General features: G+C 37.5%; 1 protein-coding gene across 4 annotated transcripts in view; it reads right to left on the reverse strand.

The window, feature by feature from the left end:
* Nucleotides 1–13755, reverse strand: part of WAC (WW domain containing adaptor with coiled-coil) — a 56150-nt gene that overhangs the window by 23309 nt on the left and 19086 nt on the right. For all 4 annotated transcript variants that reach the window (XM_053990803.1, XM_053990793.1, XM_053990783.1 and 1 more), the window contains exons 4-7: nt 13124–13230; nt 12263–12378; nt 11567–11679; nt 9815–10123 (exon numbers count right to left, since the gene is read on the reverse strand). In XM_053990803.1, coding sequence (XP_053846778.1) covers nt 9815–10123; nt 11567–11679; nt 12263–12378; nt 13124–13230 — 645 coding nt within the window. The remainder of the gene's footprint in view (nt 1–9814; nt 10124–11566; nt 11680–12262; nt 12379–13123; nt 13231–13755) is intronic.

The raw sequence follows: 13755 nt of genomic DNA on the forward strand, positions 1-13755 counted from the left end.
ATTACTACCAGTAATTGGGTAATTACCAGTGACTACCACATCACTGTCGACAATACCACACCAACTGGGACTCCCTATCATAAAATAATTTGTGAGCTGGAGAGACAGGGAATGTCAGCAAGACTCACTCATACTTGAATTGCCCATATGGCAGGTGTCTTAGTTCAATGGAGACTGACAGTGGACAAGTTCAGTATGAACTTGAGTCCAAGGCAGGGAAGTCATGCCGCCATTGATATTGCCAATACATATTTCTCCATCCCTCTGGCGGGAGAGTGCAGGCCAGTTTGCTTTCACCTGAGGAGCGTGCAGTACACTTGGAACCGACTGTCCCAAGGGTGCAAACACAGCTCCACCATTTGCCATGGACTGATCCAGAATGCACTGGTAAAGGGTGAGGCTCCAGAACATTTGCAGTACATTAATGACATCACTGTATGGGGGAATACAACAGAGGAAGTTTTTGAGAAAAAGAAGATAATTCAAATCTTCCAGAAGGCAAATTTTGCCATAAAGCAAAGTAGGGTCAAGGGACCTGTCCAGGAAATTCAGTTTTTAGGAGTAAAATGGCAAGATGGACATCATCAGAGTCAAATGAATTTGGTCAACAAAATAGCAGCTATGTCCCCACCAACAAGCAAATAGTAAGCACAAGCTTTCCTAGGTGCTGTGGGTTTTTGGAGAATGCATATTCCAGATTGCAGACAGGCAGTCAGGCCTCTCTATCATGTGACACAGAAGAACGATTTCAAGTAGGGTCCTGAACAAGAAATTTTTAAACAAAACAGGATCATGCAGTTGTCCTTGGGTCAGTCAAGACAGATATGAAAAATGTGCTCCACATTGCAGTCAGGGAGAATGGTCCTTCCTGGAGTCTCTGGTAAAAAGCACTTGGGGAGACTAAAGGACAAACCCTGGAGTTCTGGAGTCAGGATACAAAGATTTGAGGCCTGCTATATCCCAGCTAAATAAAAGATACTGGCAGCTTATGACGGGGTAGAAGCTACTTCAGTAGTGATTGGCACCAAAGTACAGCTACTCCTGGCACCCTGACTGCCGCTGCTGCTGGCCTGGATGTGCAAGGGAGAAGTCCCTTCCACACCTGATGCCACTGATGCTATTTGGAGCAAGTGGGTTATGCTGGTTAAACAGAAAACTCAAACAGGAAACCCAAATCACCTTTGGATCCTGGAAGTCATCACTAACTGGCCCAAAGATGAAAAATTCAAACTATCGTCATCAGAGGAGGAGGAAAAGGTCACATGTGCTGAGGAGACCATACCATATAATCAGCTGCTACCAAATGAAAAGTGATAGTCTCTTCACTGATGGTTCCTGCTGTATTGTAGGGACACACTGAAAATGGAAAGCTGCTGGACTCCTATGAGACAAGCCACAGAAGCTATTGAGGGACAAGGTGGATCAAGTCAGGCTGTACAGGTGAAAGTCATCCAGCTGGCTTTACATATCACTGAATGAGACAAAAAGGCTAATGCTCTACCTTTACAATGAGTCATGGACAGTCACAAATGCTCTGGTGGCTGGACTGATGGAAAAAGACCAATTGGCACTGGAGAGGGAAAACCATCTGGGCTGCTGTACTGTGGCAAGACATGGTTGCTTGGGTAGGGAAGTTGGCTTTAGAAGTCTATCATGCAGATGCTCTCTGTACCCCAGAGTTGGGCTAGTGAAGAACACTGCAACAACAGAGGAGTGGAACAAGCTGCCAAGGTTAAAGGGTCTCAGATGCATTGGCAACATAAGGGTGAATTATTTATTTCTGACTCAGTGGGCTCATGGCACCTCACATCATCAGGAAAGAGATGCAACATACTGACAGGCTCATGACTGAGGGCTGGATTTAGCCATGGACAGTATCTCACAGGTTAGCCACAACTGCAAACCACACATTGCAATCAAGCGGGTAAAGCCCCTTTTCTACGGTGGACAATGGTGAAAAGCACAGGGAAGCCTGGCAGACTGATTATATCACACTTCCACAAATCCACCATGGCAAGCTCTACATGCTTACAATGATAGGAACAACCACTGGACGGCTGAAGACATACCCTGTGCCACTGCCTGGCACACCACCTCGGGCCTTGAAAAGCAATTCCTGTAAGCAGCATGGTACCCTGAAAGAACCGAATCAGCCAATGGGACTCATTTCAAAAACAGCCTCAGAGACACCTGGGCTACAGTATTGAGTGGGTATATAATATTCCCTATCACACACCAGCCTCCAGGAAAACTGAACTGTACAACAGACTGTTAAAAACCACACTGAAAGCAGTAAGTGGTAGGACCTTTAAACAATGGGCGATAAATTAAGCAAAGGCTACCTAGTTAGTTAACACTGGAAGCTCTACCAAGTGAGAAAGCCCTGTCCAAACAAAATTTTCACGTACCATAGAAAGGGATTAAGTCCCTGTGGTGCATATGAAGAATGAGTTAGGGAAGACAATTTGAATTAGTCCTTCCTCAAGCAAAGGCAAAACCCATCCACAGGGTAGGCAAACCCATCCATGTTTTTGCTCAACGACCTGGGTGCACTTGGTGGGTAATGCAGAGGGATAGGGAAACACTATGTGTACTTCAAGGGGATTTGATTATATTGTGAGAACAGTCTGTAATGTTGAATTTTAAAACACTGGCTGCTGAATGACACTGTCACTGTATGCTATATGTATGTCACTATATGTATGCTGTGGACAGTGAGTATGGACTGCTTCAGATATACCAATCAGGAGATTCTGATACATCTTGCAATTAGCTGGGAGCACAGCAGTTGGAGGTGCAGGATCTGGGCATGATGTAAGTGGTATAGAATAAGGGGTGGATAATGTCCTGGATCTGGTCAGCACAGGGTTAATTTCTGGAGCAGCCAGGAAGATAACATCACTGCCAGGGCTGGGGAAGGGAATCTTTCTCCAGTCAGAGAAGGCGGAAGCAGCTCCCATACTGCGGTTCCCCCATGGTGAGCTTTTGTTCACACGTGAATTTTTCACCTCTCTTGTACACCCCTCTAACAATATTGTGGCTTTTATTATCCATTCCTTATTTCATTGCTGTTTCCAGTAAATTGTTCTCATCTCAATCCGTGATCTTTACCTGCTCTCCACAAAGGGAAACTCCTCTGTGATGGAAACTCACATGTTAAAAATATAGACTACAAATTAGTTGCATATAATCATAACTTTCTTTAGCTTAATTTAAACCCATCTATCTTACTTCATGGCTCAGACAGGATACTAAATCCTAGAATTGCTGCCAACAAAACAAAGCCTCCAAATATTTTCATATCCATTTTTGAATAATGTAACTACAAAGTTTAAAACCTTGTTTAATTTATGATGCTGTACAAAGCCTGCAAGTTTTGCCTTTTGAAGTTAATTTAACTAGCCAGAACTCCTCAAGATGAAATATTTGTCTGACAAAAACCCTCAGGTAACACTCATTAGGGTGCATGGATTTACCCTGCTTTTTCCACAAATAGAAGCAGAAACTCCCAACTCCCTTCTTTTCCTCCCCAATTTATTTTTCTGTTTCATTGTTTATTTTGCCATAGAATTAAGTTTACTTTCCAACATCTAAACAGTATTTTTTTAGTTTATTAGGGTTTTTAAAATGCCTATTAATAATATAAGCCTGTGGTTCTTAAGTGCACTTGAAGCCCTCAAACATCATGAAACACAGTCAAGATGAACATAGCATGCTGAGAAAAGTTAAACATCTCCACAAATTTAAATCCTGTAGCTTTACAAATCTGATACACCAGTCCCTACACCTGTGTCAACATCAATTCATGTTCCTTGACAAGCAATCTACACTATTCTTGCAGAATAAAGTTTTGGTTTACATGGCAGTCATTCATAAAGCTAACCTGAATCATTGAGCATCATACTAATTTTGAAATGACAACTGGAATTCTACCAACACAAAATGCAAATGAATCCACACCTTATAAAAAAATTTCTGTAACAACTTAAGACTTTTGCAGGCTTTACACCACAGACTATGGCTGAAGAAGTGGAACAGGGCAAGGCTGCAGTCTATTCATTGTCAACATCAATTTCAAAACAAATGCTATGCAAATGACTCTAACCTCGCCTAAAACTTCAGCTTTTATCATGGAAGTCCCAAGGAAATCTTTTTAAATGATAAAAAAAAATCCCAAAAACTAAAACTAGAACATAGCATGCTGAGATCTCTTCACGTTGTAAGAACTTCATTAAATAAAATCTCTTCCTCTGAATGACTAAAAAAAGAAAATTAGATCATTTTTAAAATTACTTTTTGTGATTTTAAAAATATGACTTGGCACCAATTTTTCCATTATAAGCTATGCACCATAAAGTCTCAATATTGGGAGCTTTAAAAAAACTTTAAAAATCCATTCACTTTGTGGCAATAATGTGAAAATACAGTTTGCTTTTTGACAATTATGCAAATAAGTTTATTAGACGCAGCCTACATACAGACCTGTATTATAGAACTAAACAACTTTCTGGACCATCAACTTCATTCACATGGAAAAAAAATGACCAAAAATAAAGCCATCCAAAACAAAAACCCAAAAAAAAAAACAAACCAAAAAAAAAAAAAAAAACCAAAAAAAAACCAAAAAAAACAAACAAAAAAAAAAACCCACACCAAACAGAGGAAAACAAAGTAATCAGATGGCAAAAAGAAACACCATTAGATCTGGAGATTAATTTAATGGGAAGAACTATTAATTGGTTTAACATTAAAATGGAGCAGGAAAAAACCTTCTTATAATGAAAATAATTTTTGAAAACCACAATTGTTAGGGAAAAGCTCTCTATTCATAACCCTCTACGCTGGGAGCATGACCCATAATCACATATTTTGGACAAAAAGTAAAGAAATCCAAGTTATCAGTCAGAATTTCATATGACAAGAACCAGTATGACACAAGATGCAGTTCGTTTTAAGTTTTGCAAAGAGGTTTGCCCAAGTTTTCACTGAAGTAGAAACACCAGGTCAAGTCAGAATGGGAACATTCTGGTGTGATGCTTCCAAGCAGTGGGAAATTTTTAATAACGTGGCCAAACGATCCTTTCAGGAAAAAACCCAAAACCAGATAATTTTCAGCAGTTGTGCCAAAACAATCCTCAGTTTCTTTCTAAGCACCCTTAGCTTCTCAGTTTGAGCCAGTACATAAACATGCTACTGAATCTTGCCATCACCAATCTCTGCCCTTATGACAAGAATTTTCGCTCCTAAGCAAACAGCTGATCTGCCAGGACTGACATTCTGAAAGGCAACCCTGAGCCTGCAAGCTTGAATGCAAGGGGGTGGAAATGGAAGCCTTCTGACTGTTCAGCTACTCTGCTTCAATGCAGAGGGGTTGACACTGACAGTCCCACACCTCTGCTGTGCTGCTGCCACCCTGCTGTGTCTGCTGGAGTCCTGTGAGCACCTGTAATTTGCCTACTCTCCTCTTGACTAGGGTGTGCTGAGCTCATCAGGCACACGAGTGTGACAGAGAAGTGGATGGGGAAAAAAGAACAAAACCAGGAAACGCCTTTTTGTGATGAAACGACTTTACTTCACAGCCCCTCTTTCTGATAGCTAACATACTAGTACTCCCAACATGACCAGCTTTAAATTAATGCGATGTATTGGCTTGTTCTTACTCTGATTTATAGCAACAAAGATTTATTTTTAATGACATGGAAATTACTGACTACTGTTGACTAGATGATTCCTAATCCTAAATTATTAAAATGACCCTCTGAGTGTTCCTACAGCTTTTACCACTGATGTAATTTTTATCCCATTTAAACAAAACAAATGCATCCAAAGTCCTTTGGAGTCAACACTAAAACATTACCCAACCACTCTCTTGTGAGCTTGAGCTGTCATCTTTGCACTGTTAGCAACTATTAGGCCCTTGTGCTCGCACAGTGTGCTCTCTGTGGGAGAAAAACTGCATTACAAAATTTTCAGAAATTTGTATCTTGTCACCCTATATGATGTCACCCTAACATCATCTCTGCTTCACTGATTAAAAAACTACTACCCAGAACAGCTGACAGAACTGCTGTATTTTCTGCTCACAATTAAGAATGATAACACATTTTCGGTGCTGAAGCACCTGGAATGTACAGTCCACCAACTAAACTCTGAGCACTGACAGTCACATTTACTTGTTTTACGTAGTTCAGTTCTGATCTACTTAGGACTGTAAGCCACAACAAAAATACATAAATATTTAAAAGCAATGCATTCTGTAAATACATTTGACCAAATGAAACTATAGTAACAATAGCAACTAGATTCTCAAAAATACTCAAATTATCTAAAATACAAAAAAAATCCCTATTTCTCACATTTGGATTACTCCAGTCTTAAAATTGTTGTTTTTTTTTTTTTTTTTTTTAATATTTTACCTCTGCTGTCAAAATAAATGTAACAGCAATGTTCAGCAAACACGTATAAAGTACTGGAAGAAACTAACAGTCTCATGTAACTTTTTCTAACCGACATATGAATTGAGTAATATACTTGAAACTGCAAAACTCAGCCAAAGAAGATGCAACAATACCAGAAGCAATGTTAATAACTGACCACTAAAGCTAGCAAGTGTTACAAGAAAACCACAAGGGTGAGAAAAGGAAAAGAAGCACCGTAGTCACAACCCACCCAGCATTGCACTGGCCAGCTTGCTGTGTTCTCATAAAAGTTTTCAGAGTACTGCTGCACTAGAAACAGAAGTGCTGCCTTGATGGGACTTGGAGAAAAGGTGTGAGAAGCAGTATCCTACAGACAGACACACTGTTAAGATATGGACAATACAACATTTCATTCTGAATTAGAAATAGGAAAATGTGATGTGCCCTACAGATAAAGCAGCCAAAAAGTAGGAAAAGCAACCCCACACTTTACCTGCATAAAGCACTCACAGTGAGCACAAACAGAAGCAGCAGATTCTGACTGGAACATTCAAACCAAAGGGTAGAGGTCAAATAGTTCCCCAGGAACTCTCCACTACTGCCAGCCATTCTACTGCTAACAGCTGAGCTATAATTCAGCCAGGGATTTTATTCAATCTCCTTGTGGGACTACAACATACCCCTGCAGCAAAAGAGATTGAGCTGAAAAAAGCATTGTCGTTGGGTTTTGTGTTCTTCTTTGTTTTGCTGTTCAAAACTATTACTGCTTTAAAAAAATACACACTGAAATCAGGACTATTAAAACAGTGGTACATATATGCTGGCATAAGGCAGCCAGCAACACATTCACAAGAAGCAAGAATTAATTTAAGGAAGGACTACTGCATGTATTATTCAGTCATTTGGACCAATCTATTTTTATAGACAAAAAAATACAGTTTTACCTCTTTTTAAGAGGGATGGCATAATCAGTGAACCGAAAAAGAAGATCAAAGGCTATTTGCTTTACTACTGTAAACATAAACCTCTCAAACTATTTTTCAGTTCTGCAAAGACTGATAGAAGATTGTTTGAACCAAATGTGTCAGGACAATTACTCCATTTTCAATTTGTATAACAGCTACAAAAAAATATTTTCTAAACTGCATACTTCTAGTACTGCAGGTTCACAGTCACTCCTGAGAGAATGAGTAACAGTAAATCATCCAAAGCACTGCTTCTTCCCTTTTTTAAATTTAAGTATGTAAAATGCTATGGAAAATTTACTGGTTTAATTTCCTTAAAAAGACAGTCTGACATTCACCAGAAAAAGAAAAGTCAACTGAATGTACTGTTTGATGAGCTTTTATCATGACAGCACCTGCACTGAATTCTTCTGTTTCTGTACAAGATGTAAAAAGCAACATATAAAAACATACATTTTCTACAGTAAGAATTTCAAGCTCAACATTTACCTATTCTAAATCTTCAATTATTTGCTAACTTTCTGTAATCGACCCTTTTCTGAAGCTCAGTAAGTACAGTATTTGCTCACAATCAAGTGCCGTGAAACAGATCAATGAGGCATGATTATTACAGAGCATCTATCCATTTAACCCATATAAAATTTAAAAAACACCTATCTAAGAATACAGAAATTCAGTGAAATATTTAATATAATCTGTGGATTCTAACGTAAGATTTACAGTATCAAGACTGCCCTGTGTGATTGTTTTCAATATCATAACCTGCTGTATGTTCTCAAATTAATGTTGTATGTAAGAAATATTTGAGCTTTCTGCCAACATCTGTAGCAGTTGTCAGAATGGGAAGTTCCTTCAATTGCTATGAGTCATCTCTTCAATTAACGAAGATGTGCAGAAAGCAGCAAAAGAATACCCACTCTGAAATCTGATCACACCAAATGGGAATCAAGAACATGCCAGAATTGAGTAATAATAATAGGAGTTTAAAGTGTATTTTAAATATAGAAATGGAAATGGAGTAGATATATTAAGGAAAGATCACTTGACATGATGTTTTGCACTGTAATGTGTACAAGTGCATCAAACTGCAATCAGAAAATAGAGGCTTAACTGAAGCAGGTAACTACTACACTCAGTACAAGAGCCATGCTGAACTAGTACACCTTACTTTGTGCTTTACTGTGTTGAATAGGAAAAGGCTTGCTGAAAATAACCTGTTCCTCTGTAGTTTACAGTCAGTATTAATGACCCAGGTTATGTAAAAATTGCACAAAGTGTCAAGAAAAAACATCCAAAAATTTCTTTACATGCACAATTATCTTACAGTATTTGTCAGTGTATGCTATTGTTCGAGTATTTTGTGTGGCCAGCTGTTCTTAAGTCTGTGTAGAAGTTGCAACTCTTTAATAAACAAAAGTGGAAGAGTTGAAAATAAACACAGAGCACAAGACTGGTGTCAGACCAGAGTCTGTTTTGGTCTTCGTTTTAGAACTATTTATCTAGGCCAACTTGCAAATATGGACAGGGCAACAAGCCATCTTTCAAAAAAAGAATTCCATTACGTATTAATTATACACTATTTTAAATTAAAACACAACATGATTATCAAAAATTATTTTCTCCCTCCCAAAGCCCTCAAAATAGAATTTTCTTACACAATATCACTCTGAAAACTCAACTACACCAAAGTAACACACTGTCGTTAATGGCACACATCTCATTCTCACAATCTTCTTGAGCTCTTCATCCCTAATAATGAAGTAAATCTAACCAAAAGACAGAGGTCTGAAAGGTCATAAACAACCCACAGTGAAGTCCTGATCTTCGCTTGATTGTAACTGTATCTACCAGGTATTATCAGATAACAGAAACACGTACTATCAGATTTAGAACTGAAGATCCAATATTTCTAACTGAAGACCCAATATTTCTCAAGATACAGATCAAAACAGATTAGCTCTTACAAAAATGTAGAAAACTCTCGCTTTCTGTAAAAACTGTGCTTGTGTTGATTGAAAGGTTTGACACTGGCATTCCAAACAGTAACAGAAGTTCATAAAACATAATGGTCCAAAATGACTTTCAAACTGTGTAACTACATAACAACTCAAATAAATGCCAAAGATCCAAAACAAGAGAGAAGAATTAAAATATGTTCTACAAAAATACATCTTTCAAATTATCATTTGAAATGTTAATTTGCAGAATAAGGCCATAAATAGTAAATACCACAGTGTCAAATTGAAGTTGTGTATGATACAGCATATTGGGTTTGGGGAAAGTAAACACATCAAAACAGTAATCAGGTTCTAAGCACACACAATCAAACAGAAAAAAAAAGTATTTAAATTCTAGTACTAATATACTTTGAACAAGCAATGTAATGCAATGCATCATCTTGAATACTAGAGGGAATTTCATTAGACATACCTTTTCTTTCTGTTTTCTGTGCAGGGATGGAAGATGCGGATGTAGACAGTTTTGATAAAGTGGATGCTCCATTAGCATCAAAGGATTTCTTTGGCTGGTGATCAGATTGTAGAGAAAATGGACTAGGAGGAACAGTGCTTGGGGTAGCAGTTGGATGAACCACTGTTTTGATGGGATGCTGTACTGGAGTAGAACTACTGTGAGTCTCTGCTCTTGGCAGTCTGTAGTCTCTGTCATTGTGCCTGCTCGTTTGAGATAAAATATTCTGTGGGAGCATACTGCTGGTGTCACTGGAATGCTTGTCTTCCACTTTTTTCAGGATTCCCCAAGTAATGTTGCAATAAAAAAAAAAAAAAGGATTAAATTAGAAACAAGTCTAAGACTGCAGTAACTGATTAATACAGCTGCACACCAACAAATAGAGCTGATTGAACTTCTTATGATTAAAAAAAGCTTCAAGTAGATCAGTATCAAAAAAGGCAAAATTTAATTCTACTCACTGACAAAATGTATTTTCTCTGACCTTTGCTTGATTTAGAGCTCCAGTTAAGCACTGTTTTCATGAAAGGCTGCTTTATAACCAGTGTTACAGTCAAGTTAACTTTTGAAGTCTCCTAAAAAGATCTAAATCAAGATCTATTATTTCCATCTTGTATTTAGTGTGAAGAGATAATTTATGCCATTTTTCTTTTGTTCATCAAAACCCCTGAACATCACGTATAATTTAACAGATTCACACTGTAGCCTTCAAAGAATTCCTCTTCATGTCACTTGAGTACTACTACAACAAGCTTACTTACAATTAATTCAAGACATTTATACATATTAAATGAATTACTCATCTGCACTGGTCACATGATCATAGACTTTAAAATATGCTACTCAGCGAACATACCAAGTAAACAGAGAGTAATTCTTTTATAGATTCTTACATTTTCACCTGTCACAAAACAAATACTCACTGCATTATGCATGACTGCTATCTTTTTGCAGCATCCAGTATATTTTAGCATATGCAGTAAGTTTCAGTGTACACAGAAAAATACCTCTTTATATATCTCTACCTTGTCAAATCCCAAGAGAATGGATGAAGAATAATATTTTGGCTTCGCCTTTTAAACTACCCTGAGAACTATGCTACAAATTTATCCAAACTACATCAGCATACAGACAGAATCTCACAGTACAACTATTTTCCAGAAGAAAACTGACAAATATTAAAGCTAGCTATCAGGACAGAAATCTCCAAGTCACAGAAACTTATAGTCCAGGGAAGATTTTGCTAAGAGTATTGGTGAGGTAAAAATATGCTCTCAATAACACGCACAAAAAAAAGCCTCTGAAAACTCAGATATCAAAATCCATTGAATTAGGTTATTATTTTTAGATGTGAAATCTTTATTTTTAAGGTAAGAATATGGCATTAGCAGGTCTCAATGATCACAACACTCCAACTAAACTACAGATTATGCAATTATTTAAGGAACTACCCATGAACATAATTAAACTTGACAGTAAAAGCCACAAAAGGAGGAGAACCATGAAAAGCATTAAGGAAATGTTGCACTAGTAAAGTTATTTAAAGAAACCACATTTGGAAGAGTTAACTGAGTTATCCACTTTGGCTTTTATATACAAAAAGCTGAGAAAAAGAGCCAAGGAAAGGGATTTTTTTACAATTTTTGAAGTTTGGAAAAGGAAACAGTAATGTAAACAAGGCAAGAATATATTGCTGTAAAAAAAACCACATACTTCCACTGGCAAACCCACTGGCAGCTGTCGCCTGCATCACCTCTCTTCTGTAATCCCTATCTTTTGGAAAACTGTTAACTGACATTTTGCTTGCTTCTTTTTGTCTCTGCTCTCTGAAGAAAAGAAAACAAAAGTTAGGTAAAAACTTACATTATCTAATAATAAAACAGTTTATTTAAGTTACATGAGATGAATTAAACTGTTAAGAGCTTGCTGCTACAGGTGTGGTTAGCAAACTCCAGCCACTGCTTCCTTCCATCCGTGCTTGTTGAAGCCCATAATATACCAGTTCAGCTAACTAACCTTGTCCAAAAAAACCCACCCCAAAAACCCACCCCAAAACAAAACATTAAAAACAACACTCACCCAGAAAACCAAAACAAAAATCCAACCAAAACAAACAAATAAACCCCGGAACAAAACAAAAACCAAACCAACCAACCAATAAAACCCCCCCACAACAACACCACCACCAGCCCCCAAAAAATCATCCCCATACAAAGCTCTCAAGCTCCCTCTCAAGCTCTGGATTGTCAAGGGATAAAAGAGGTGCCAGAGGTCATGGTAAGGGTAGGAACACAGCAGACTTAGAGCACAATCTTTTATTGCAGTAATCTATTAGATAAGCTCAAGTGCTCTGAAATGTGCTTAAGAATATTTGTTCTTTATACAGTTAAAACAAATACAAACATATACCTTTCCAGCCACTCTTTTGGTTTTTCCCACTGTGAAACTTCTGTTCGGCAGTTGTAGTAGTATTTTTTGCCTGAAGAGCTGATGTGTTCAGACCAATCATCCGCAGAATCATAAGCCTTTAAAATACAAACAGTGTTGGACAAAAGACTACTTGAGAGTTTTGATATACAAATTTAACAGCTTCCACTGTTTTTAAAACTACATGGCACCTTTTACCACCACCTCTAAATGCCCGTTTCATTGACAGCTTGAACACATGACCAGTATCCTCCTGTTGCATTCTGCAATAGTTTCCTCTGGTTTATTCCCATCAAACCCCTTAACAAAATCTAACAGTCCATTTAGTGGGATACAGTAAGGTCAATACTGGTAACATTAGTTTCCTTCACCTTACAACATACTCAGAATTATTATCTTGCCAAAATTTTTCCACCGATCACAAATTTACCAATTTTGCTTTTGGGCAATTTTTTTCCAAACACCACTCTAACTACTAAAACTTTGATACTGAAGTAAGTAAAATTCACAATATGTAATGCATTTCAAATAAGTAAACTCACACTGTCTACTCTAGATTTACCATGAAGTTCATGGAAAATATTTCTGTATCTATGTCATTTAAATAATCTAACATTTTAAAGTGAATGACAGGTAACTCAAAGCTCTAATGAATACCAATTAGAATAGTTTTAAAACATAAACCCAACTGCAGGTTGGGTTTACAGAGTGTTTATAAAATAAAAACTGATGTTGGAAATGTACAAGCACAATGTACATGCTGCCTGTCTTAGACAAAATGATGAAAATATGGTGTGTATGAACAGGGCAACTCATTGATAAAAATCAATCACAAATACTCACTGCATCAGAAGTTTTGCTTGGATTATTGCTGGGATTAGAAGAATGGGAATTTGAACTATGAAGAGCACTGTGGTTGTGTGAATTTTCTTGTGGAGAGTAACTGGTCCCTGAAAGAAAGGAGAAAGACTATTCACCATGTATGATTTCAAAGTAATCAACCATCAGCATTCTAAGGAGGGGGAAGGGCAAAGAAGAGGGAAAGGGAGAAGGAAAGTTGTCCAAAACCTGGATCACAGCCACATGAACCATAGGTCAGATGCAGAAGTATTTCAAGAGACCACATGCATTTTTCTTTTTCACATAGCATAAAACTCACTTTGATTTTATAATTAGAGTAATGCAGTACGTCCCTTCACTGGTCTAACTCTCAAACTTTATTACATTACTAGCAAACAAACAGCCTTTATAATTTTGATGCTTTTAAGAGTCCTAACATGCCAATTCAGAAATTAACAGACATTTTATCCTCAACATTAGATCATAAAATTTAAATAGGCTTATCAACAGCCTACATGGTTAGATGCATAAAAACAGGTTTTAAGTTTACGGAAGCAATGCTGTTTTCTTAAAACTGTTGTTTTCTTTTGAGACTACTTGTTATTAGTTCTATGTAACTATTTCTGTTTATGCAT

This window comes from Vidua macroura, chromosome 1, assembly GCF_024509145.1.
Source record: "Vidua macroura isolate BioBank_ID:100142 chromosome 1, ASM2450914v1, whole genome shotgun sequence".
Classification (NCBI taxonomy): Eukaryota; Metazoa; Chordata; class Aves; order Passeriformes; family Viduidae; genus Vidua; species Vidua macroura.